This window comes from Dreissena polymorpha, chromosome 12 (assembly GCF_020536995.1).
Source record: "Dreissena polymorpha isolate Duluth1 chromosome 12, UMN_Dpol_1.0, whole genome shotgun sequence".
NCBI classification, from domain to species: Eukaryota; Metazoa; Mollusca; class Bivalvia; order Myida; family Dreissenidae; genus Dreissena; species Dreissena polymorpha.
This window is the reverse complement of record NC_068366.1, coordinates 11703149-11728381: the sequence shown is the minus strand read 5'-3', so window position 1 is coordinate 11728381 and position 25233 is coordinate 11703149. Positions and strand designations below refer to the sequence as shown.

The following is a 25233-nucleotide window of genomic DNA, read 5'->3' as shown; positions in this document are numbered from 1 at the left end:
ATATCCCAGCATACATTAGGACTTTTATTTCACTGCTTCTGAATATCACAACTGGTATCTTATAAAGAAATCTTTCTGAAAGCTTGATTTCATAATTACTGGGGATTTTGATCTTTTAATACCCAATGTAAAGCTAAAATTGGCAAATTACCTGTGTGAATAACTTGTTTTAACAACCTAAACAACATGATGTAAACTATTGTTATTTTAGTTCTTGGTTGAAGATTTTAAATTAAACAACTTAAAATATAATCAGTACAGTTATTCCAAATGGATGCTTCTATAAACAAGTGTGTATTGATAAAAAGTATTTTATTCTTGTAAACACAAATAATATGAGAATGTTCCAAACAACCAACATGTTTTTAGGTTGCTACAGTATGTCAAGTGACATACCTGATTATTCACATTTCATTGCCGAAAACGGATGAAAATAAACACAACAAAATGTTTCAAAATTTACTGCTTAAATATCTGAACTAGAAGAGCTTGTTTCAACATCAAATATGTCCTCTGTCAAAGCTTGTACAATAGGATGTGCGTACAAGTTACAGTCCGGACTACCGCAATCATATTGTTGTTCACAAAATATCACAACACAAGTGTTTTACCAGGCCCTTATTAACATCAGTATATACTCAATAACAAATTTCGGCGACATTTTGAATCATCACTCATGTTATTCTTCATATCCCTATCAATTCCTTTACACTGTTTGCCACAATATAATAAACGTACCATTGCCTGAGTTCCATCTCTACCCGCCCTTCTAAACTGCTGAATAAATGTATCCATGTTCTTCGGAACCCCATAGTTTATTACTTGATTTACCCCTTTCCAATGAACGCTCATGCTAGCAGCACTAGTTGCAACTAACAGTCTAATCAAGCCATCATCATGCCCCATGTCTTTTTTTATATCCTCATTGACATTTGCTGCAGTCTGCGAATGATACATATGCACATAGTTTATGTCTTTATCCAGTTCCATTCTTAACAGTGTATACACATCAATGCAATGTTTAATGGATGTACACAAAATAAGGTATCTTTCACTTTCTTTCTTTCTTGCTTTTGATTGAAGTTAACAAATACTTGAACACTAAACTAAGAGGCAAGTTTTCCTTATACATATAACAAAATAAATTGATATTTGGACGATCTGGACTGTCAACAATTTCAAACCATGTTTGCATACAAAATAGTTTCACTTTAGTTCGAGCAGCTTTATTTGCCGTGGAGTGATTAATTAGATGGGACATTCGACCAAAGAACGAACTTCGCCTAACTTCCCTAACCACTCGCGAAATGGCTCCTTCTCCTGCTCACTGTCGGTCCCTCCCCTAAAATTAAGAAGTACATGAACTTGCAAGTTGTTATTTGTGATGTATATTTTATCCAATCACATGGCTTACTCATTATGAAATAATAATAATATTACATGTTTATTACTAGCCAATAATATTTGTTTTTTTATTTAGACAGGCTCAAATACGGGTGATATGTCACATGTCCTAAGAAGTTTGACTAACACGAAGACTATTTTGCTATCAAATATAGAATTGACATTCAAAATGACATTATTAAAATGACAATGAAATTCTTGTATTATACATCTGTCTGCACTTAAAAAATTTAATAACATAACTTTGGTTTATATATTGTAGCAGCAGCCTCCTATACAAATACTAGCCAGCTAAAAGTGCTACACAATAACTACAAGGCTCAAAGCGCCAAACAATTACTACGCAGCTGTTTAATTTATTACAATTATCAAACTAAAGCTGTTGTTTTTTCACACTGTAACACAATTATATGGTAGGTTGATATTACGTATTACCAGTGTATTATTGTATGAGCCTCATCTACAACAATAAGTTTAATGGAAGTACTGTTCGCCATCATGTCCCTCTACTTTTGAATGTCAAGAAGACTTTCCTGGGAAGAATAAACAAAGTCATGTATCCCAGATACATATCTGATTCTTCATTAGGATCTCGTCCGATAAACGTAGCTTTGAGTCCGAGGGAAGCCAGGTATTAACATGTTTCTTCCATTATTGACACAAGTGGAGTAACGACAACAAATTGACAGCCAGTGCACTGATTTCTTTTGATAAATTGATATATTTGATACATCAAGTTTTTCCTGCCACCTGTCCGAGTGCTTAAAAAGACATCGCAACCACGTAATAGACTTTAGATACTTTTACTCTGAAAGTCGTTTAAATTCTCAATTTTATAGTATTTGCATGCACGACGAATTTCCATTTTTAGGGACGATGCCATTTTGACAACAAACCCGAAGTCTCTATAGTACGAGTTGTATCATTGGTAAAAAAAATATCCTCATGAAACCACGAGGGATTCAATGAAATTACTTTATTTGACACACCCTAAAACGGTGAAAAGAGTTCGTAATGTCCGACGGTCTATAAATGGAGAGTTGCTTGATGGGTCGAACGTGGATATCCGACGATGGGTTATGAGATACTCGGAAAAAACTCCATCACGTGCCAGGAAAATGGGATATGGGATACACTTGAGGTTTATTTCACAATCAATGGTGAGAAAAGTATATGCACATTTTTATAATGAAAACAAGGGACAAAATTGTCACAAAACCAGGTTTTCATTGTGAAAAAAAAATCTGATAAAGGGAGAAAACTCAAACTGAACTTTTGAAATGAACAAACAAAATAAACCCCCTTTGTAAGTTTGTTTTTAAAAAAAAACTATTTTTAGTCGTGGCGACCTTGACATTGGAGACATTGACGTGATTCTTTCGTGCGACACACCGTCCCATGATGGTGAACAAATGTGCCAAATGATTTTAAAAATCTCAAAATGAATGACATAGTTATGGCCAGGACAAGCTCATTTATGGCCATTTTTGACCTTTGAACTCAAAGTGTGACCTTGACCTTGGAGATATCGACGTAATTATTTCGCGCGACACACCGTCCAATGATGGTGAACAAATGTGCCAAATGATTTTAAAATCTGACAATGAACGACATAGTTATGGCTCGGACAAGCTTGTTCCGCCCGCCCGCCAGCCCGCCAGCCAGCCCGCCAGCCCGCCAGCCAGCCAGCCAGCCCGCCCGCATTCGCCAATCTAATAACCAGTTTTTTCCTTCGGAAAACCTGGTTAACAAAATCTCCAATTGTATTAACCCACGATAAAAAAAAATCATAAGATCGACATAAAACTGGAGTTAAAGTAAAATTTAATCAAAGTGCACTTTCGTGACATGTTCCTTTACAAATAGTTATTGTTATTTTTTATTAATTTTAAGCGTGTTGGTAACGTTCATTTCCTTTTTTGTTAATTCGTGTTAAAGTTTACAAATTGTCTTTTTTTTTCCTAGTCATTCACCTGTATTGTTAGATGTCAATGTTTTCAATTCTGCCGAACGGCTCCCACCGTCCAAAAGACAACCAACAATTCCACTGTCATAAATACGTGTAAAGCGGTTAAGGGTTTATAGGAAGGCCAACTCGTACTAAAATGACAAATATTTACAATGTAACGGCTGGTTAATCGAAGCTGGGAAACGTAATTTGATTACGGTCAAGGTCGCTGTAATTGTTTTCAGCGAAAGTCCGAAGTTGCCTTTTCTTTGGTATATATCATCGCTCATTAATTGAAACAAAAAAAAATAATATTAAGAAACATTAAACAATACATCTTAAAATGTCATTTAAAGCTTACAAACTTATGCATTCTTATTTAAAATGGGATAATTCTTACACGTTTAACCAACGCGTTGCAAATATTTCTACTAAGAATTCTATACAATAATACACACACGGCAGCTAAATCATCAGGTTGGAAACCTATTGTATTGGTTGCGTGCAGAATAGCAATGAATGATTTCCTGATAATAAAAGTTTAGCCCAAATGAAATGAAGTTTGATATTTTAACTTTTCTTTATTCTTTGTTCCAATTTTTCCTTCACCGTTATAAATAATTTTTAATAATATGTGAGTTATCTAATCTTTCGTATAATATTCAACCTGTTCAAGATAAAAATTAAAATATTATAAAATGATATATTTTAGCAACAGGGAATCATAGAGAAATGTTCTATATCGCTCCAATAGCAATTAGCCTTATTTTATAATGTGATGTCATAGTAATGACGTCAAAATACGCGAAGCGTTATATCGTTCAATGATTTAATTTCTGAGTATAATCGTAGTTTAATTTCATATGTGTTATTATACAAATAATAACACATTTTCACTCGTTGCCTTATGTTTTATGAAATCACTTATTTAAATATAATGCGGTGTTAAATGTAAAAACATAAACGTTATTCTATATCATCTGCGATTCGTACAAGTGACGAATCCCCTTGAACACTGTTTGTTAATAGCACACATTCAATATGTTCGATAACATTGATATATACGACAAATATGCGTGTATTAGATAGTATAACAACCTTTCCAGTATCGTTACTATAAGATTAAAGTGATAAATCCTTAAATAAACGATTTATATTCGATCAACTATTTTTTACAAGAAAATTGTGTGTAACGATGAAATAAATTACATTGCATTGTTATGTTTTTATGGAAGGGGTTAATCCATAAATTATGCTAATGCACATCACGACGTTTGCAAATCGTTTTACTGTAAATACCTCCGCAACTGAACAAATGGTAATATAATGCCAGAAACGTCTTAACAATGCTCCTGCAATATACGCATGCAACCAAGGTTATACAACGTATGGTTATAGTTAATTCTACCACAGACTGAGAAGGGAGCTTACCGTGGGTTAAAACCCCGATATACCAACGGTTGTTTCAAGTGACGTCACTTTGATTGTCCGCGCACTGTCTATGAAGACGACGTCATTTGATTTGCATTGCTGTGGTGACGCCGAGTTTTCGCGGAAAAGTGGAGGAAGTTCCGTTAATATAATTCTCATTTATAACCTTTAAATCGCGGATAACTTGTTAATGAAATCGCGTAAGAATCGAAATAATCGACGTGTAAGCGTTGATTATTGTGGTAATAACCAACGGTTCGTCGTTCCGATGCTTGTTACCAAACCACTCGGGCTACGCCTTCGTGGTTTAATTACTACGCATCGGAACTCTGAACCGTTCGTTATTACCGCAAAAACCAACGCTTACACGTCGATTATTTCTTAAATCACCCGCATTTGAACTGGGATGTTGAGCGAACTGCTTGTTAATTGCACAATTAAAGAATGCAATTTATGAGTCATGATCATGCCTTTGTACATATATTCGTGTACGTACAATGTCGCAAAACAAATTGAATTTTCGAACATATAGTTTGCCAATCGGTTCGATGTGAATAATGCTAACGTATATTTATTTTTTAAGTTGTTACTAGTGTAAAATATTGTAATAGTCCGCCAATCCTGCAAATATGCTTTCCCATCGCCTTAAAAAACCTACAATTCCACATCGAGTGCGTAGCTTTCGTTTGTGTATTAGTGTATGTTATGCACAGCGAGAACGTAACCACATGCCTCTCGTCTGGAAATTGGAGTTGAAGTGAGGCGATCTGCAACACCAGTGGTGGAGTAATTCAAATTATTTAAAATGCTAGACTTATAATATAGTGCAAACCAGTGTTGGCCTTCTTGCATTTTTGAGACCGACGCAAAAATAATTAACAAAATATGACTTTCAACGCCGCACATTCAAATTTACTTTCTTAAGAAGTACCGATGTTAGAATGAATATGGGAGGTCTTAAAATATATGTCCTGTATATGATTGTTAATTCAATACTATATATATATTATGATTCGTCATGCAAGTTGCTGAAGTCTGGTTCTCGTTAGCAATTGTGGTCTGCATATTTATAACTGATACTGTTCATAAAAATGGCTGTTTGAATAAACAGTCTCTATCCCGTTACACAAGGTTTTTAGGCTTCACCTTAGGTGTCAAATGTCTTTTTCCTTAACACCTGTATTTCCATTCGGTGCTTCCGATAGATTTGTTAACCGTGTACTTGAACATAATTCTAGTAAAACATTTGTGTAAGGTAAGATGAATTATATGTTTGCCTTAAGAAGAAAAATATGTGTATAGTATAAATTGATGAACAGTATCATCATGAGTATGATCTTTCAGTGTAAGTAAGTATCTTAATTTTAGTATGGGTTTAACATATCAGAAAGCTGTAGCCGCAAACACTGTTTCCGAACCTAGCCGAATGTGGGATTTGAAGACTTTTCTACGCACATGCAGACTTTCCTAAAGCAACACTTTTCTTACTTGAATATGTTGTTTTATACCAAAAGCTTCACTCATAACTCAGATATTCAAGTTGTTAACGTGTTAATTAGAAAAGTGTATTGGTATTGTTAACCAATGCTATATCTTAAACTGTAAATACAAATAATTTCATTTATGTTTAAAGCTGATCATGTGTATGATTAAAAGGAAACTTGAAGAAGTGTTTCCTTCTTTTGTGCGTTATTCCTTGAGAATTGCATTTCAAAATTATGTGTGAAGTTACACTTATTGCAACTTTGCAGATGTATATTTTCAGATATAACATTAAAAAGCAACAATTAAGAAAAAAATAGTTCATCTATCGTTAATTTACACCGCCAGCATTTCAATCACCTGTTGGGATTCTAAGTCACTGCATATAAGACGGATAAGTTCACTTATGTTTACAATAGTCACGTTATGGGTTGCAGCTACTACGTCAGCCACCACACCAATATTAACGTCAACTGCATACAACTGGATGTTTACCACACAGCAAACGACAACAACGATGTCGACTGCAACAAGTACCATCAACATTACAGGTAATACCGACGGAGAAAACTGCCTGTTTTAATTGATGTAATAGAATATCATATATACTGGTTAACAAAATTATTTATTAACATTAAGTAACAAGAAACTAAACACAATGCTGTCGACGAACAGTTATTTTATGGCACCTCAAGATGTATTGTCTTTATCAGACGCATGGTAATATAAACATCGATTCCGTATGTTGTGCTGCGAAGAACTCGTGTACTTAAAATGTTAAAGTATATAACTTATAGTACTTTGCATATAATTATAACAAATAAATAAAAATTTAGGTTGCGTCGATCTCCACTTTCCCGAACACTGGGAAACCATCGGACCCAATATTCAACATATCAAGATCCTGCCGAGTCCTAACCATGCTCTGGTCTACTGTCAACCTGGTTATAACGCATTCCTGGCTAGCCAACACACATACTCAGACCACTTTCAAATCACATGCAGAGATGGTTCCTGGAAATCCCACTCGGTTTGCCAGAAGATAGGTAATTATATACTATTACATCTCTTATTAAGTTTATTAAAGTATATAATGCTGTTGTTTTTTAATTCCTTAGTGATAAAATAATTTTCTTAGAAGCCTGGCTACATTTTTTAAAAATGAAGTTGCATTTAATTTTGAATGTATTGTGAGCTTACATTTACACAAATCATCTTAATCAAAATATGACTAGTAATGTATTTAAATAAAACCATAATTGCATATAATATCTCAGAATAAATAAGAAAAATACATTATATATATTTTTATTCTCTTATCTCTTTATTCAACACTGCTATGTCTTCTACAATCATCTTGAAAACATATACTTTCTTACTTAACTGAAACATTAAGCAATCACATATATTCTACAGATTCATCTTTAATCCATACGATGTATTTATTAATAATTCGTACAGAAAACTTTCTTTCAACAACGTACTATCTTTGCTCATCAACGGCTTGTACATATTCTTTCAATATTATTGTTTTTGTAGATGCAGTGATTGTTGGATAGCAAATCGTCTTTGACATAGGACTGGAATATTGTGCTGCGGTTAATGAAGTATTGAGCAATTATAACTTTGTAAATTATTTGTGTCGTTGGTCATCCAGCTGTAATAAGTACACAACTTATATTGAAAACGAATTTAACAATGAATAAATGTGTAAGAGAATTGTGCAGGGATTCATCTATTTGAAAAACAGATGGTCGTCAGAGCGTGTAAGGTTATCCAAACATAAAATAATGTTTTAAAGCGATAGAAAATATACAGCAAAACTCAAAATTTTGAGGCAGCTTCAAATCAGACTATAACAGTTATTTGAACTTATTTGAACTAATTTGAACTAATCATCTGACATTAAGATGCAACGAAGAAAATAAAATAACATTCATTATAATACATGCTTTTGCAAAAATAATTGTATCGTTAATCGCGAAGTGAAACATTGCACATAATTGATTCAAGACAATGTAAGCCTATATAACTGTCATTGTAGATGATCATGGAAAACTCAATTTACCATACTGTGGAACTTGTAAGCATAATTGGAGATGTTTAATTAAATTAATTGTATTACATTTAAGTGTCGTTTAAATGAGTTCCACATGACTGACATTACCAAACACAAACACACGAATTACTTTAATGGCATCATTATCAAATATTCACGCAAAACGTGTGTGTTTTTACAGATTCCTTCACACTTACACTTATACACGCATATTTGTAAATTGTTTTTAAGAGTGGTTATCAAAATACTTACGCGTGTTGTTTGAAAGGTGCTAAATCAATGCCATCGAAATAAACAGGCGCTCGATGTCCTCATAGTACAGGTTTAAATCAATGAACAAGTTGTTGACACGTTTGACAAGTTTAGCTCTACCGTTGAAATTGTAATGTCATTTTGAAGTATTTTTTGCCGGACTCACCACATTTTGTTACGATATGAAACTATATTGAATCTAATAAAAAACTACTATTTGTTGTGAATACATAGAATTAGAGAAAATAGAGAATACACGCATATTTGACCAAGATTGAAACAATTTTGGACCCACCTTCGTTCCCTTTTCAAAGTTAACATACCTAAATCTATGTTTATTTTGCACTAGACAAGGTCGTATGCTATTATTGATAATCTTACTTTTATAAACATCGATTATTAGGCAATTGCTTATTTAATATTGAATGTAACAACATCAAATAATAGTTCTCAACAAAGTAAGCTCACATTATTACACTAGTTTGAATCTTGGTCAACCACGTTTATCACAAAGTTGTATAGATTGATATTGAAAACTTTAATAAAATATGTACTGCTCACAACCTATGAAAGTGTACTGGTGTATATGTAAAGGCGAATATTTATTATCTACTAAGTTTGCTCAAAACCTGTTAATGGTATGTCACGCCGCGGGTTTCATATTGAAAATATATAGATTTGTATTGCACAATGACGTGGATGATTTTCCACGATGCAATCACGAGGCCCGATGGTGTAAAATACAGTATGACCGGCCATATGCTATCCGCGTCCGCCTTGGATGGGCAGAGATGGAACCAGTGACAAGCGAGTTGACTTCAAGTTCTGTGAAATTCAACTTCCAGCGAGGGGACTCTCCACACAAAAAGCAGCATAAAACAGCTTCTTTGTGCAATTAACAACATGAATCATGGAATATTTTGGTCAACCGCATGAAGAAAATGATAACATCAGGTTGTTATTAAGTTTGAACTAGTATTGTAGTTTTCGTGTCTTAGGCAGTAGTATTTAAATCGATTTATTAACGGTATTTCCTCGATAATTTAACAGTGCCTTTAGCTTTTATGCTTACATGTATCTACTTACACAATCATAATATATTTATCTATTCTGCACATGCCTCCAGTGGTATTTGAACTCACGCCTACAATATCCGCATGTTTCAATAAGAATGTACCTCACTGCAAAATTATAAGTGCAAATGCATATACAGGTCTTTCATGTAATCTTAATACATTCGGATGGATTTTACTACCCATGTGGATTTCGTGGCGCCCTCTTACAGTTTCTGGTTGACAACTTATTTAATTTTATTGTATTTCATGTTTGCAAAAATTAAGTACTTGCCTTTACAGTAATCATTAAATACATACAAATGTTTGTATGTAATTATCTGCTGGACAGTATCTTTCATATATTTAAACAAAAATCAAAGCATATCGATGTTTATCCTACAGCTAAATGACTTTATAGAATAATATGACCCATACAGAAAAGATAATGTTACCCCACAGATATTTAAGATAAGGTTTATCCCACATATATTTAGAACAGGTACATAGGGACTACTTTTTGGCATTTCACCCCTGTTTGCGTCATTCAGGTCATTAGGTACGCAGTCGTTTAACGAGTTAACGAATGCGTGTGTTTACGATGGATTATTTAGAAGATAATACAAGGCTTAGCCGGGCCGGGCAGTGATAATCGGCCCGCTGAGTGCATAACAGCCCGAGGGCCGTTTTCGACCTGGGGCCGATTATCACTGCCCGGCCCGGCTCAGCCGTGTATAAACGTATATAAATTATATCTTACTTTTATACTAAATCATAGATGGGCAAAGGTTTTGAGTCATACTATTTTGGTCGTTCACTGAAATTTATGAAGAACCAGCTTTCCGTTCTTTTATTTTCATTCAATTGATTACGCAATTTATGACGTATCTCAAGTGACGTAATTTCAATGACGAAACTAGCTAGACGCTTTGGATTTAAGGACAACAATTCGGACTTGGAGGGTTTTTATTGAACAGTTAACTGGAATGAAACCGATATGACTGCATTTTCGATTTCGTTAAAATGTCGAATGTACGCGATGTTTTGTTGAGCAATTGATGAATAAAATTTAAGAAAAGTGTCAGTTAATTGTTCTTTTACTTTTCGAGGGAAATCGATGTTGAATTAAAAAGGGAAATTTCTTTGATGTCGTTCCTTTGTCAGTCGATCAAAGAATGTCTATCTACAAAGAATTGCATGCTTACATCCAGTTCTTTACATGGAAAAGATGGATGGCGATGAAGAAATGAGTCCAGAATTTTAAGTAGTCATGGAAGCAAATTAAACTTTACGAAAATAAACATGGTTATTACACAACTTCGGTGAGTAGAACAATAACTCATGGATGTTTAACTTTTTTTATGTCAGTAACTAAAAATTTGTAAAAAGAAGAGTTTTAAAATAGACTAAAATTAACAATATCGTCGAGGTTAAATGCCGAATCATGCTTCACGAAGGTGTCTACACATTTTGTAAATTTCAAAATGGCAGACATTTTTTGTTTTTTGTGTTTTACAGTGGTGAAACAAGAATTGTAGTTTGACACAACCGTCTGTGTTCTACTTGAGTGTGCACCATTTGGAACGCTGATTAAATTAGAATTGAGGCGTATAGCGATATTTTGTCTCGTTACCCTTCTTTTGCGTGGAATTTTTATGGAATATTTTGAGTTCCGTAAACGAGAAAGATCACAATTAATATTACTATGCAATGTTAGATTCAGTTAATTTAATGTGTTTTTGCTTTTACTTTATCAAAAAATACTACTATTTTGATTTCATCAGGAATAAATTAAATAAAAGAAACTATAATTAATATTAAAACAAGTTAAAACAATAAATCATCTTACACAGATATACATGTCTGCAAATACTGCATCATACAACATGAACAAATACATACAAATGACTATTTTAACACAATTTACTCACTGAATATGTGCTATTCACGACCTTCTGTTCCTATATATGGCTGGTGAGGTTAGTTCTGCTAGCTGAAATATTAATTATTGCAAAGTTAAAGTGATAATTCATAACAACGTATTTTTACCGATAGCCCGTTAGTTTGAGTAAAGAAATAAAAGAATAGAAGAAAAAATCGGGGATAATACACACAAATACAAAAGCAGTAATACCTCTTAATGTTATAACTTACTTATCTTTTACTGATTCCTATTGAGATATATAAAACTAACTGGATTTTTGTCTCTTGCTCTAAATACGTTCTATGAAAAATTGACTAGCGAATGACTTCCGCTTGGGACAAACCAAAACATGACTAACCGCCACCTTAATGTACAGATTACACTATACTAAGTTTTACGCCTAGTTAGACAAAGCTTCGTTTTTGTGTGTTTCATATTTGTTTTTCAGACAGGCCGGCCTCGTCCTATGATCAGTTTGAAACGGACGGTGCAGGTTTACTGAACATGGTTCGAGTACTTTTGTTTTTAATCTCGTTTCCTGAAATAATCCCGATACAACCGATGCACAGTTAGGCCGGAATAGATGAAGTACACAGCAGCTGTCATAGCAATACTCTAACGTAGGTTACTAACGCCACGTAGAGAGAAAGTGGAGCCTGAGACATGTACTTCATCACATATTGTTGTTAATAAGACATTACGGTTCAACGGATGGTAAACTGCAGAGCCTTCTTTGTGAAATATAAATCTGCCCACAGAAACTAAGTGAAAGCAAAAGAATATGGCAGGCCATTATTCATCGACATGACCTAAATGTGAACTATTTTTCTGGACATAACAATGTTGAAGTTTTTAAGGCCTTGTACGACTGTGTAGATCAGGATTTGATAACAAGTTATACAGAATATCCTGAATAAATTCCAACAGCTTATTGCAACACTAATAAATTTTAGAATTAGTTCATTACATTATGATGTAATGATTCAGCTTGGTGCATCGAATGTCACAATATCGCACACAATCTTTAAAGTACCTGAAACGTTGTTCGTGACATTACAATCAGAAGTAAATTTGCCGACACGGCATGCAAAAAAAAATGTGCGCCTGCACCCACTTTAGATCAAAGGCAGCATTTACCTTTGACTGGTTTGAGATCAGTTACGAGAAAACGTCCAACTTGATTGCATTAAGCAAACCCTATTCGAATTATAAGTATGCAAATTTGCCTTCAATGCCTGCCGAGGAAGAATTATAAACAAACCCATCACAGAAAATTTTAAGATTTTGAAAATAAAGATGATAACAGGTGATACTTCCGGATGACAGAGGCTTTAACTTTTAGGACAGAGGTGGTACAGTGACTGCCGATGTCTATATTGCTTCTTTCACACGAGGAAATTCTCACTTGGGTGCCTAAATCAGGAAAAAAACACACTATAATTACTAACAGCAGAATGGACGCTAAACGGGTGATTTATTTGGTGAGACTTAGGTACACTACACCGTCAAATGGAACTCCACATGTTTTTGTCCTCTCTATAAAGGAGTTATTTTATAGAATTTTGATGTAATGATTAGGTTTGGTGCATTGAATGTCACAATATCAAATATGACGTTTGACGGAATAGATTTATGTAAATTTAAATAATTTATGTAAATTGAAAAAAGCAACTTATGTCTCGACGATAATTGTCGAAGACGTACAATCTCACAACTCGCCCCAACCCGAAAAACTCTTCAGGTATCACAGTTGTATTAAATACTGTAAAGGTCCTCTTAAATAATATCGATTAATAGTTATTTCGGGATACCAAATAGGTCATTCAATCTGTATAACACACAATTTTGATTAACACAGCAACCTGTGGATTCCAGGTACGAAGCACGTTTTTACTTAAAAAGAAGAGTTCATCGGAATGTTGTCGGGATGCATTGAAATTCATAGCGTATACAATAGGTGACCACACATACTAAATTGGTAGAATATGCGTACAGGAACGTGGACGTTCGTTCGGTACCCAAGTGCTTCCGGTACCCAAGTATCAACAAGATCGTTATCAAAATCGAAATATATTAAATGTGAGTAGTTATTCAATACATCAAACTATGTTTCATTTAAATGTGAAATATAGACACACCGAAGACGTAGATATTACACACGTAGGTCTAAAGTCCGGGCTATATCGCCTTTAACAAAACACCGCTTACGTAACACTTGATGTCGAGGGCATTAGAACTATGTAGACAATTAGATCGCATTATAATAACCGTCATAGATTTCTAACATTGTTTAAGAAAATATGCAATACGTGAATGCTGCGAACGAAAGCCAAATCGACGTGTGAATGTGTATATTTATTGCATATTTTTTCTGCGACTTTCAATTATAGTATACTAAAATATTAAGCTGTCTAACGAAGTTGTATTTATTGAAAATTCATTCAAATGAAATAGCTCATGCACAAACGCGATTGTTGTAACGGTTAGGCCAACTGAAAGTACTGGTTGTTGGTTTCATTAATTGGTTTTTCATATGAAACTAAAACGTGACAATCTCGCTTTACTCGCTTAACTCCGAGCATTCAACTTGATAAGATAACACGAAACAATTTGTCCGACTGCAATGTTAAAATTGCATTGAAGCGAATGTAGTGAATTTAAAAACGCCAAGGATGTTAGCATTTTTCGTCGCGATATACGTTGGAGTTATATGCAGCGCATCACCTCATGCAGAGAATATAAGTTATTTTGATATTCAAAATTTGACCTAATTAGTAGTGTTAAATACTGCTCTTTAATAAGTAAATGCATTTAACAGATACAAAACATGTTTCAATGTACTAAAACATGTCATTGGTGAGAGTTATCGTTCTCACATACATACTAATTACTATTGCATACGCAATTCTACTCATAGTATTTCACAATATGCACATGGTTGCTACGATCAATACAAGCATTTTAAGCCGAACATATTCCTATTGCTACAGTACGCAATAAATATGCAAATGTGACAACGACGAATTGCTTCTTCATAAATAGTTTATATGGAAAAAGAAGTGATTTAAAGCTAGCCATGTATTGTTTCACGGAAACGACTTCACGATTTTGCCGTCAAGACATTATTATTACGGATACATTTTTAACCCTTCCTATTCAATATGAAAACAAATTATGGACACGCATTGAATAAAAGAAGATGCGTCTGTTTACTTAGATATCGTTTGTATCCACTCGTGATCATATAAAATAAATATGTTCACTTACGTTTATTGATCCGCTCTTGAGAATATTGATTTCTCTGGAAACCTTGTGAATAAAAAAATGTACCTAAACAAAAAAATAACATATATGTTATAGCTCTTTTCATGTTAGTTTGGAGGCCATAAGATATACATGTATACAGCCTAATTAAATATACACTAAATCATAAATACATTGAGGCATAGAACTACTCATCTTAAAATAGGCGTTATTAGATTTTTTTTTCTTAATGTAAGTAGCACATATGTGCTTAAACTAGGTATACTAAAATTGAAGCTGCAACATCACTATGTGTTGTTTGCCACTTACTTAAAATATGCAAAGGAATACTTCAAGACATTGCAAATGAGACACCAATTCATTGAATATGGATTTCACCAAACAGCAAGGAATATAATAAGTAAAAAAAAACTGTTCATCGCTCAGTCATTCACACGAATACTCTTTCAATTAATGATCATTGTTTAAATAGTGTTTACCGTTATACAATTACCATGAAATGCGTTGCAGCTACTTCATCCGTCGCCACATCAATATCTACATCAACCACGCACATTTTGATGAGTACCACACAACATAAATCAACAACGATGTCGACATCAACAAGTTCGATCAACATTACAGGTAACATCGACGAAAATACTATGTGATTTATTGTCGATTATATAATATCGTATAAAATTTCAACAAAAGTATAAATGAAATTAAGGTCACACTTAAGTAAGTACTTTAGCGTATACTATCGACGAAATTGTCGACATGTTGTTCCAGTTTCTTATGGAACGTCGGATTTCTCACTTAAATTTGTATTTTTTGTTTTGTTTAATAAGGAGATCATCTGATGTTTATGTTTCTTCTCTTTATTTTATACCTAGTTTAGTTCATACAAAAATAAAGAAAATTGTGTTTCAAATTCGATAATTTTTAGATGGACTTTTTAAGTAAAATGAATGCTATTCTATTAACCCCGACGTCGGTTTCCGAGCAAAGTACATCCTATTATTGTGTTGATCTAATATCGATACACTCCACAGACAAGGTTGCAAAGACTGCAATTTTGTTCTTGATCCGACAACATATACGAAAACATAACATATACAAATGATTACTTAAATTCAAAAACAATGTTAATCCAACTGCGAAATAGCTACTTTAATAAAGCAAACGTTTATGTTGTGTTTCTATAGTAGCTTATACGTTTGTATGTACATTACGTATGTTTATATTTGACACATTTTACGCTATATATAGCTTATAACCTGTTTGTTTAAGAATGAAATCGACATATGTTAATCCCATTTACAATAACAGATCTCTAACGAAACCTTTATATGAATAGTCTTAATAATGCGCATGGTAAATTGAATACCCTATGTTTTGTTGCGGTGATTTATCTTCTCCAAATTTATATTACTTACCTTATAGTACTTTGCACAAAATAATATCAAATAAAACAGTTTTAGGTTGCGCCGATCTCAACATTCCAGAACACTGGGGGACCATCGGACCCAACATTCAACATATCAAGATCATGTCGAGTCCTAATCATGCTATAGTCTACTGTCAGCCTGGCTATGTCGCATTCCTGGCTAGCCAACATACATACTCAGACCGCTTTCATATCACATGCAGAGATGGTTCCTGGAAATCACACTCGGTTTGCCAAAAGATAGGTAATTATATACCATTACATAGCATACCAATTGTTTGAATCTAAGTAAATGCTAAGTGATTAAAGGTAGAAAATTCTCTGACAATTCATTCTCACAAGATTTCTGACTAGTACTAGATTTTTCAAATTGTTAGTTGATTTGACTTTAAATGGTCTGTCAGCTTCAATCATAGTAAAGCGCCAAAAGAGAAGATATTATCAGTAGCAGTATTTTCAAATAAACCCGTTATCGCTCACAAATGCTATTTTTATCTACAAAGAAATTGAAAAACATTACATTGAATTATTTTGAAAATACCTTACCCCTTTAAAAAACACGGATTTGGCGACATCGGTCATCTTGAAAAAAACAACCTCACTAAACTGAGATTATTTATGTCGAGTAAACCCCGAAAGCAAAGAATATCCTCAAAAAAGTAATCTGTAATGTAAACAATACGTATTTTATTACTACTCCGTATAGAAAACTTTCTTATGAAAATCAGGAATTTAAACCACTTGTATAATGTATTAAACATTATTATAGATGCAGTACATCTGATCGGATAGTCAATCTTCAGTGATGTTTTGTTGTAGACCATAAGTATGGGAAAATAATTTTTAAAAAAATCGTGGGTCATCTAGCTGTTTTCGTTTGGCAATACGTACAGTACACGTCCTATATTTAAAACAAAACGATTGAATATTTAAAATCATTTTTCGTGTGTTTATAATTAAAACAGATGATCGTCTGTAAAGTTATAGACTCACACAGTTATGTTGTGAATGTCTTAGAAGAATATAGTTTAAGCCTCAACCATATGGAGACAGCTTAATGCCATTTTTAACACGTCTGTGTAGAACTCATATCCCTGACATTACGTTACAACGAAAACCTAGTGATTAATAAAATTATAATAAAAATATGCATGTAAAATTAAAATAATCATTCTTTTCGGCGATTGAGCCAACGCATACTAATCATTATACAAAATACTCAAACATAAATAAGTATATCTGCTTGTCGTCAATATCATTTTTGCACAAAATGAACTTTCCTGGAGACTATGTAAGCCTACCTAACTGTTATATCATATATCTGAGAAAAATGACAAAAATCATATACTGTTAACTACTTAAGCTTAATGTGATTTCTTGTTGAATTAATGATAATACATAAGCTGTCCCATGTGACTGACAATAGTAAAAACATATATTACTTTAAATGACGTCGTTAGCAAATATTCACGCCACGCTCGTCTGTCTTCATATAACAAACACACTAACGTATACATGCACGCATCCCCCACACATACAGCAACACCGACCCGCACACGCACACGCACACGTACGCGCGCACACCCGCATGCACACACGCACGTGGCACGCACACACTCCTACACACACGCACGCACACACCGAATTACCCACATAATTGTATTTCAACATTATCAAAATTTATTGAATGGGATAATGATATGTTATAAATTCATAGGTTTAGGGACTTCTTGTATAAGTAAATCTGACTTCGACTGAAACAAGTTCTTAACCACCTTAATTCCCTTGTGAGGTTATTTTACATACCTTATCAAGTAGTCGCATATATTTGATACGGGTGTATGTTACTATTGGTGTACGTTTTTGGTCTGAAATAACGATGCTCGGGGCTTTATGTACGATAACAAAACAAGGCCGCCCGGCGATAAATGTAGTATGATCAGCCGTCTACTATTTCTTCGATGTCATAGTAGTGAGAAGACCAGTGTCTTGACTACAAGTGAACGTCAACTTCAATCAGGCGAGACTCTCCAGAAGCAGCTTGGTACAAATTCGATGTAGAAATATGCTTTGATGGAACGATCTTCTTCCTCGTTAACAAGAGTAAAGAGTTAAGGCTTTTTTCCTTGACATGTCTAGAAAAAACATTATGTTGGATAATTCTATTCGGCATCCAAAATCTACAATATTGCTGACCATTTACGGCCCATGTGTTCACAGACGATGTTGGACAAGAATAAGAATCATGAATTGCTATGTAACATTAAGGAAATTTACTGGAATAGACTAAAGAACATGCGAAGAAGAACCAGGCCTCCCTGCATAAGGCTCAGCAACCCTTTCCTCAAAGAGTTAATTTCGGTCAATATTGATTAATAATCTGCCTCCCATTAAGAACAATACACTAGCTTACGACGCGATCCTTTATTTAAGTCTACCGAAGGTTAACTGGTACACGCGAGACAAGGAGAAGGTTTGAATATACATCCTTATTTTGTAATCTGGCTGTTTACACCGTAAACTGTAAATCACGGTTTCTTCTTGTTGTTTTTCTATTTGTTGCTAAATTCTAAAATGTTGCTTACAGGAATGCATTTAGTTGATTTTCGTTTTGACCCCACTTTATCTTGCCTCGGAAAATTAGTCGTATGTTGCGCTGGTGCATAATTAACCATTAAGAAAAAAATGCATTTTAATGGAATGTAGTTTCGCTTTAATTGCTTTTTAATTGCATTAGTATAAGGTTAATATTTATTTACACTGGTATGTTAGTGATACATTCTGGGTTAATAATGAATTTCTACGCGTCATTGAACCGGTCTTAAACCTCAATGTTTCTTTATTGACCGTTTCAAGACGGTGATCACAGCTTATAACATTTAAATTTGTATGTCGTGTTGTTTGTTTCGCCCAATATTGTAATGGCATTTCTTCAATAAATAAAGAACGAGTGTGATTTAATATGCATTTCTTTTCGGATAATGTATCAAAAGTAAACATACGGCGTTGACATATAAAAAACATTTTTCAAACGAATAATTCAATACTTTTATGTAAACGTAGTCTTTGTGGGTTACCGCATTGTCATTTATCATAAATTCTGTAAAAACTCGACGACAACGTAGATGAAAAGGGTAGATATTTGCTTCTAAAGCACACCTATCGTCGAATCAAAGCGCCTTGTATGTAGATCTCCTTGTTCAAGAAATACTCACGGGAGATAAATTCCTCGATGAGCACTATTATATTTTCAATGTATCAATCTTTTGTCAAGAGAATATACACGTATGTTTATGTCGCGAAAAGTTATTTTGTATTTTGTATAATTATTGAATCAAAGCTAACTTCCTTGATGCGAACAACCTCGATTTTATTGATACAATTTCTGTTTGTGTGATTTAATCAATAGTATTTGAATGGACTTTTTAACGATATTTTCCCCTAAATATAACTTTGCATATACCCTTTTCAGGCAAATATTGATCTGTGCCGGATTGACTTCGTAGAGGCACATAGGCAAAGAAACTGTTGGGGCTCGAGCCTAATGCCTCTAGTCAGCCTTGTGAATATATGAAAGCGAGTGTCTAGTCGATTTCACTCTTTCACTATTCAACTCCCACTGCTGGCAATGCATACAATATGACAATGTGATTCGAACCCACCCCTTTAAAATGTCAATAGGGACAACTGTTTATAAATAATAAACCAATATTGTATAATATCACACACTATGTGTTTGCCTAAACAGTATGTGACCGTGAAGGAACCATTACATAAATACTAAATAAATAATATCACTGAATAAAACTTCGAATAAAATTAACTTTTCAAATATTGATGAAAAGACATTTCGGGGAACGACTTTTTCTATCTGAGTAACATAAGCCACAATTAGTAGTACACAGCATTCTGTTCAATCCGAGTATGAAACACGGAGTGTGTTGAGCAAGGAGATTGACTCCAAACTGTCGGGTCAATTTCTATTTTGGGCACCGTAATAGGTAAACGGCGTGACTGGTGGTGGAATGTATTGCAGTCCATAGAGTATACAATAGATAAACTAATTTATTTAATGCTTTCCGGTGGTTTATAGAGAAATATCAGTGAATTAAAACTGATAATTTCACTGTTTCAAACAGTCAAAATTATCAGTGAGAATTATCGATAATTTTCATTGTTTACTGTGAAATGACGTCATTTTTTTGACGAAATGACGTCATTATCCCAGCAAAATTCGTTAGTTAAACTCTTGAACAATGTATATAAACTGTGAAAAATGCATTAAATAAAAAGAAAATTTGTTGGATTCGGTGGATTATCGACTTTAATTCACTCGTGATCATAGAAAACATATATTTTCACTCGTGGCTGCGCCACTCGTGAAAATATTATTTTCTATGATCACTCGTGAATTAAAATCGATAATCCACCGGATCCAACAAATATCCTCTATATAATTTTTGCGTCTAAAATTGATTGAATGCGACGAAAACTACTTTACCTTCAGTATGTATTTGCCACTTGGGGACGCTGTAGAAGCACGATGATATTCGTGCATGAGAGCACGGTGGTCAGTTTTTATTCATTTAGCCTTGGGAACTCGCATGGTGGACATATTTTTTTGTAGTGAATATTTCATATTATGGGAATTATATATGGAATTAAATAGTAGTTGATGCATGAATCGAACTAAATTGACATAGGATACTACTGTACGATGGCTGAGTAACGATTGTATTATCATTTGTGTTATTGTGTGATGTATATTTTATAATGGTTGTTAGGATGTTAAGTTTAATAATAAACGGACAGCCGGTGTAAGGAAAACACGGAATTAATTGGTAGAATGTCCTTATAGGAACGCTGTCATGCTTTTGAATACTCGTGGCTCTTACTTCCCGTACCCAGGTATCACCGACATCGTTGTCAAAATCTATATATATATACATGGATTGATTTAAATAAATAACCGAAGTCCTACAGTCCTCGCAATGTCGCCGTAACCAAGTACCGCTTACGTTATATCGTGCGTGTGAGCATTTCGTCGGCAAATTAATAATCGTCATAGATGTTAAAACATATATTAGGAAACAATGCATGATGTTACTGCTGCGAAAAGAAGATAAAAGCGGCTTGTGAATTTTAAATGTATTCTACATCTTTTTACTTCAGAGTGATTGTAACAATTTTCAGGTAATATTAACAACGTGCTGTATAAAAGCTATTAAAAATATGTTTCATCCACTTCGTATAATCTGCATATTTGCCACGCATAAAGTTGACCTACAGAAGTTGGATTAATAAATAATCATTCAATTAAAACTATACACAAAACGTATTGTTTTTAAAGATTATGTCAAATGGCAATGCTTCCTGTTGTCTACATTTGATTGGCTGTGCTTTGAAGACAACTCTGCAAATCGCATATGATACAACGAAGTTTTTATCTCGCTTTACTACAAATGTAAGAAAGTTTACTGTGAATAGATAACACAAACCAACTTCCTCTGACCACAAGTGTGTTATAGCGAGTGTAGTGAATTTCAAGACGTCAACGATGATTGTACTAAGAAGTCGATGTTATTCACCAAATATGTTATAGGTTGGTTAAAGCTAATTATACCTCCTTTGATTTTCAAATGAGCAAACTGAAAGGTTTTGACCAAATTTTAAAGATGAAAATGCCGATCATGCTTCGTGACAATTGTCAATGCGGTTTATAATAAACTGTTTGCGCACAATGGGCGACCTACGACGGACAAAGGCAATTCCAACAGCCCATCGCTGTAAATTAAACATATAGATTGTATCACTTTATAGTATGAACCTGTCAACACAATTAAGTTATATAAACAGGCAATCTTGAGCCCACTGTGCAAAGAAAGCCGTGCTCGACTTGAGAATTTCTGCCAGCATCGATATTAATATGTTATATATGCATCTGCAATTTAGAAGCATATCTGTATGCTCCGTTATTGCCAAATATATCAGGCCATTTACTTTGGATCCATGTGTTTTCTTAGAAGAACACGACGGCTCTTTCAAAAGTAGGGGACAACATTATTAAAAACGTAATCGAACTGTCATGTTGCGCAAACGTTCAGTCCCTTACCCCCCCCCCCCCCCCCCCCCACACACACACACAAATATCGACGAAAAATAATAATACGTACATTTAGGTTAAACGATCATCCGCAGTATAGGGCAAGCGGCCAGATTATTTTACACAAAAAGTCCTATGTTCTACTCTGCGTCTACACAATCTGATCGCCTGTAATATTATGCATGCGAGCCGCTGTACGTAATAAAGTTTTATGGCATTGAAAAATGATTGGTTTGTGATAATTACAAGAAAATCTTTAAAATAAAATATGTCTGAGTAGAGCACACTTTAAGAAAGATGCATCGCTAATTTAACTTTAGTTAATTAGTAATTTATAACGTTTAAGGGAGCTACACGAATGTTACTTCCAGTGCTGCTCTGCAGATGGAGGTAAGAAATACTGACAAACATACCCGGAGATCAACCTTTCTGATTACTACTTAGTAGACAGTATCAGCGATAAAATACCATCCGTTTGACGTACCGGTGATTGTGGAGAAATAAGCGACCAAATCCTCAAAATCGGGTCGTGAGAAATGTACAAAAAGATGGTGACCAGATAAAATCTGAATTAACTGTTGACTGTTTTGATGACAAGTCAATATTCAAACGATTGTGAATAATTTAGACAAATGGGTACTTAAATAAAGCAAAATATTATTGATCCCGTCGGTAATCATAGTATATGATATTGTCGACAGTTTAAAGTATTACATGTTTTGTGTGTTGTAATGGTTTTGTGTAAATTATGTCGTGTTTTTTCTGCATATCGTAAATATAATTGTTAGATACATTTATGCATGCTGATATGATACTTTTATTGTTATTGTACTGAGATGCAAAATATTAATATTCTTTGTTATTAACATCTTCATAAGAAAATGCAGTTATATTCACACAATTCTTAAAATTTACAAAATCATTTAAGGCATCACCTGGTTTCACTTACTGTGAACAATTTGTTTCATTTTATTGCATATGTCCGCTTGTTTTAATGTAGGGAGCTGTGTATGAGAAGTCTTAATATACACGTACGATAAACTGGGGGAAAATAAGCATTATATCTTTATTCGTATGAACACTATTATTTTTACCAAAAAAACTATATTTACCAAAATATCTATATCACTAGTGGATCAAATGGATGCGGATCCTGCTTCTAAATCTATCGGAACATATGGACATATACGAATATACAACTTTCAAATTTGAAAGTACTTTTATTTATCAGTTCATTGCAGAATGCGTTGCACTGTTATTTTCCCGGCTATGTCCGGTATCTTCTGTATCGTAGGAAATGCTTGAAAGTCAATAATGCTGTTTCAAACGCAACTACAGCACTTTAAATGACACTACCCAATTAACACTGTATGGTCAATTTATTTTCATTTTCTATTTCGCCAAATCGAACGTATGATAGTAATACCCAAGATAGAAATATATGTTCAAATGCAATCAATATTCAACCAACGTACTATTAGAAATAGAAATACATACATTGATAAGCATAAACTTTACATCACAAAACACACTGGTATCACATAATATATCAACATCTCAACATTAACCACACACGTTTTTAATAATTAACATAAACAAATGATACACACAATCACATAGCTCGCGACAAACGTGTATCTCAAAGTTTACATCAGCATCTCAACACTGGCCCAACGGGTCTTGTATGCGCCACAACCATACAATAATACGCAAACATCGCATTTCTCATGATTAGCATGCATCTTTTCAATTCCCATCAATATCTCAACACTGACCCCTTGGTTCATTTTACACATAACAAAATTACATAAATAGATTGGAACACAAAGATCTCACCTTTCGAGAGAAAAAAACAACGTTTTCATCATAATTTAAGCCAACCACTCAACGCTGATATCCGGATCTGTTAATACATCAGATCAAAACATTGACACGTACAGATTGTATATCTTAACACTGTGTATCTAATATTTTACATCAATAGCTAGATATTAACCACACGGGGCTTTATGCATCACATCCACACGTTGATACACAAACATCTCAAACCCCGTGACAAATGTCATTTCTCATAATATACATCAAGCTCTGAGGACAGATCCCGCGGATAACTTCTTGACTTATAATATGCTTCTGAAGAAGCTGCGTTATCTGAATATGATTTAGGCCGTAATAGCCATATCACTTACGAAGAAATAATAATGCGTATTAATACATTAAAAATGAAAAGTACACAGGGGTTCGGTGATATAGATGCAGAGTTGTATAAATACACCGCTAATGTTATATGTCCAGTATTTCACTCGCTTTTATTTGAATCATATTCGTAATACAGGAGTATTTCCTGACATGAGGGCCCCTCATTGAGGGGTGAAAGAATTATTGGTCCCTTACATAAATGCTGTTCTAAATTTGAACCGAGAAATTACAGAGGTATTTCTAGGATAAATGAAATGTATAAAATATTTGGAAATATTACTTATTTACGACTGTGCACTTGGTCCGAAGAATTTGGCAAATCAGATGAGTCGCAATCTGGTTTTTGGAAAGGTTATTTTACAATCGATAATATGTTCGTATTGCAAAACATGATGCAAAAATATATAACTAAACCAGGAGGAAAGTTTTATGTCTTATTCGTTGATTTTCAAAAGGTCCATGGTAGGATATTTCACTATAAAGTATTTGACATAATGAAACAAATTTGGGGAAAACTATATAAAGTCTTTGTTTCTTTTTTACTCAAATTAACGGAGTCGATTGCTTGCCATAAATAACTATGTCACCACTGATTTGAAGTGTCATATTGATACAAGGCAAGAGGGCGTAACTAGCGCGATTTTTTTATTTAGTCATCAATGAGTTATCCCTTTACCTACTTTACC

General features: G+C 34.0%; 1 protein-coding gene across 2 annotated transcripts in view; it reads left to right on the top strand.

Moving 5' to 3' along the window:
- LOC127854086 (sushi domain-containing protein 2-like) overlaps positions 1-8136 on the top strand; it is a 34368-nt gene extending 26232 nt beyond the window's left edge. For both annotated transcript variants that reach the window (XM_052389077.1, XM_052389078.1), the window contains exons 20-22: positions 6703-6816; positions 7102-7311; positions 7805-8136. In XM_052389077.1, the coding sequence (XP_052245037.1) occupies positions 6703-6816; positions 7102-7311; positions 7805-7824 (344 nt within the window). In that variant the 3' untranslated portion in view covers positions 7825-8136. The remainder of the gene's footprint in view (positions 1-6702; positions 6817-7101; positions 7312-7804) is intronic.
- The last annotated feature ends 17097 nt before the right edge of the window (positions 8137-25233 follow it).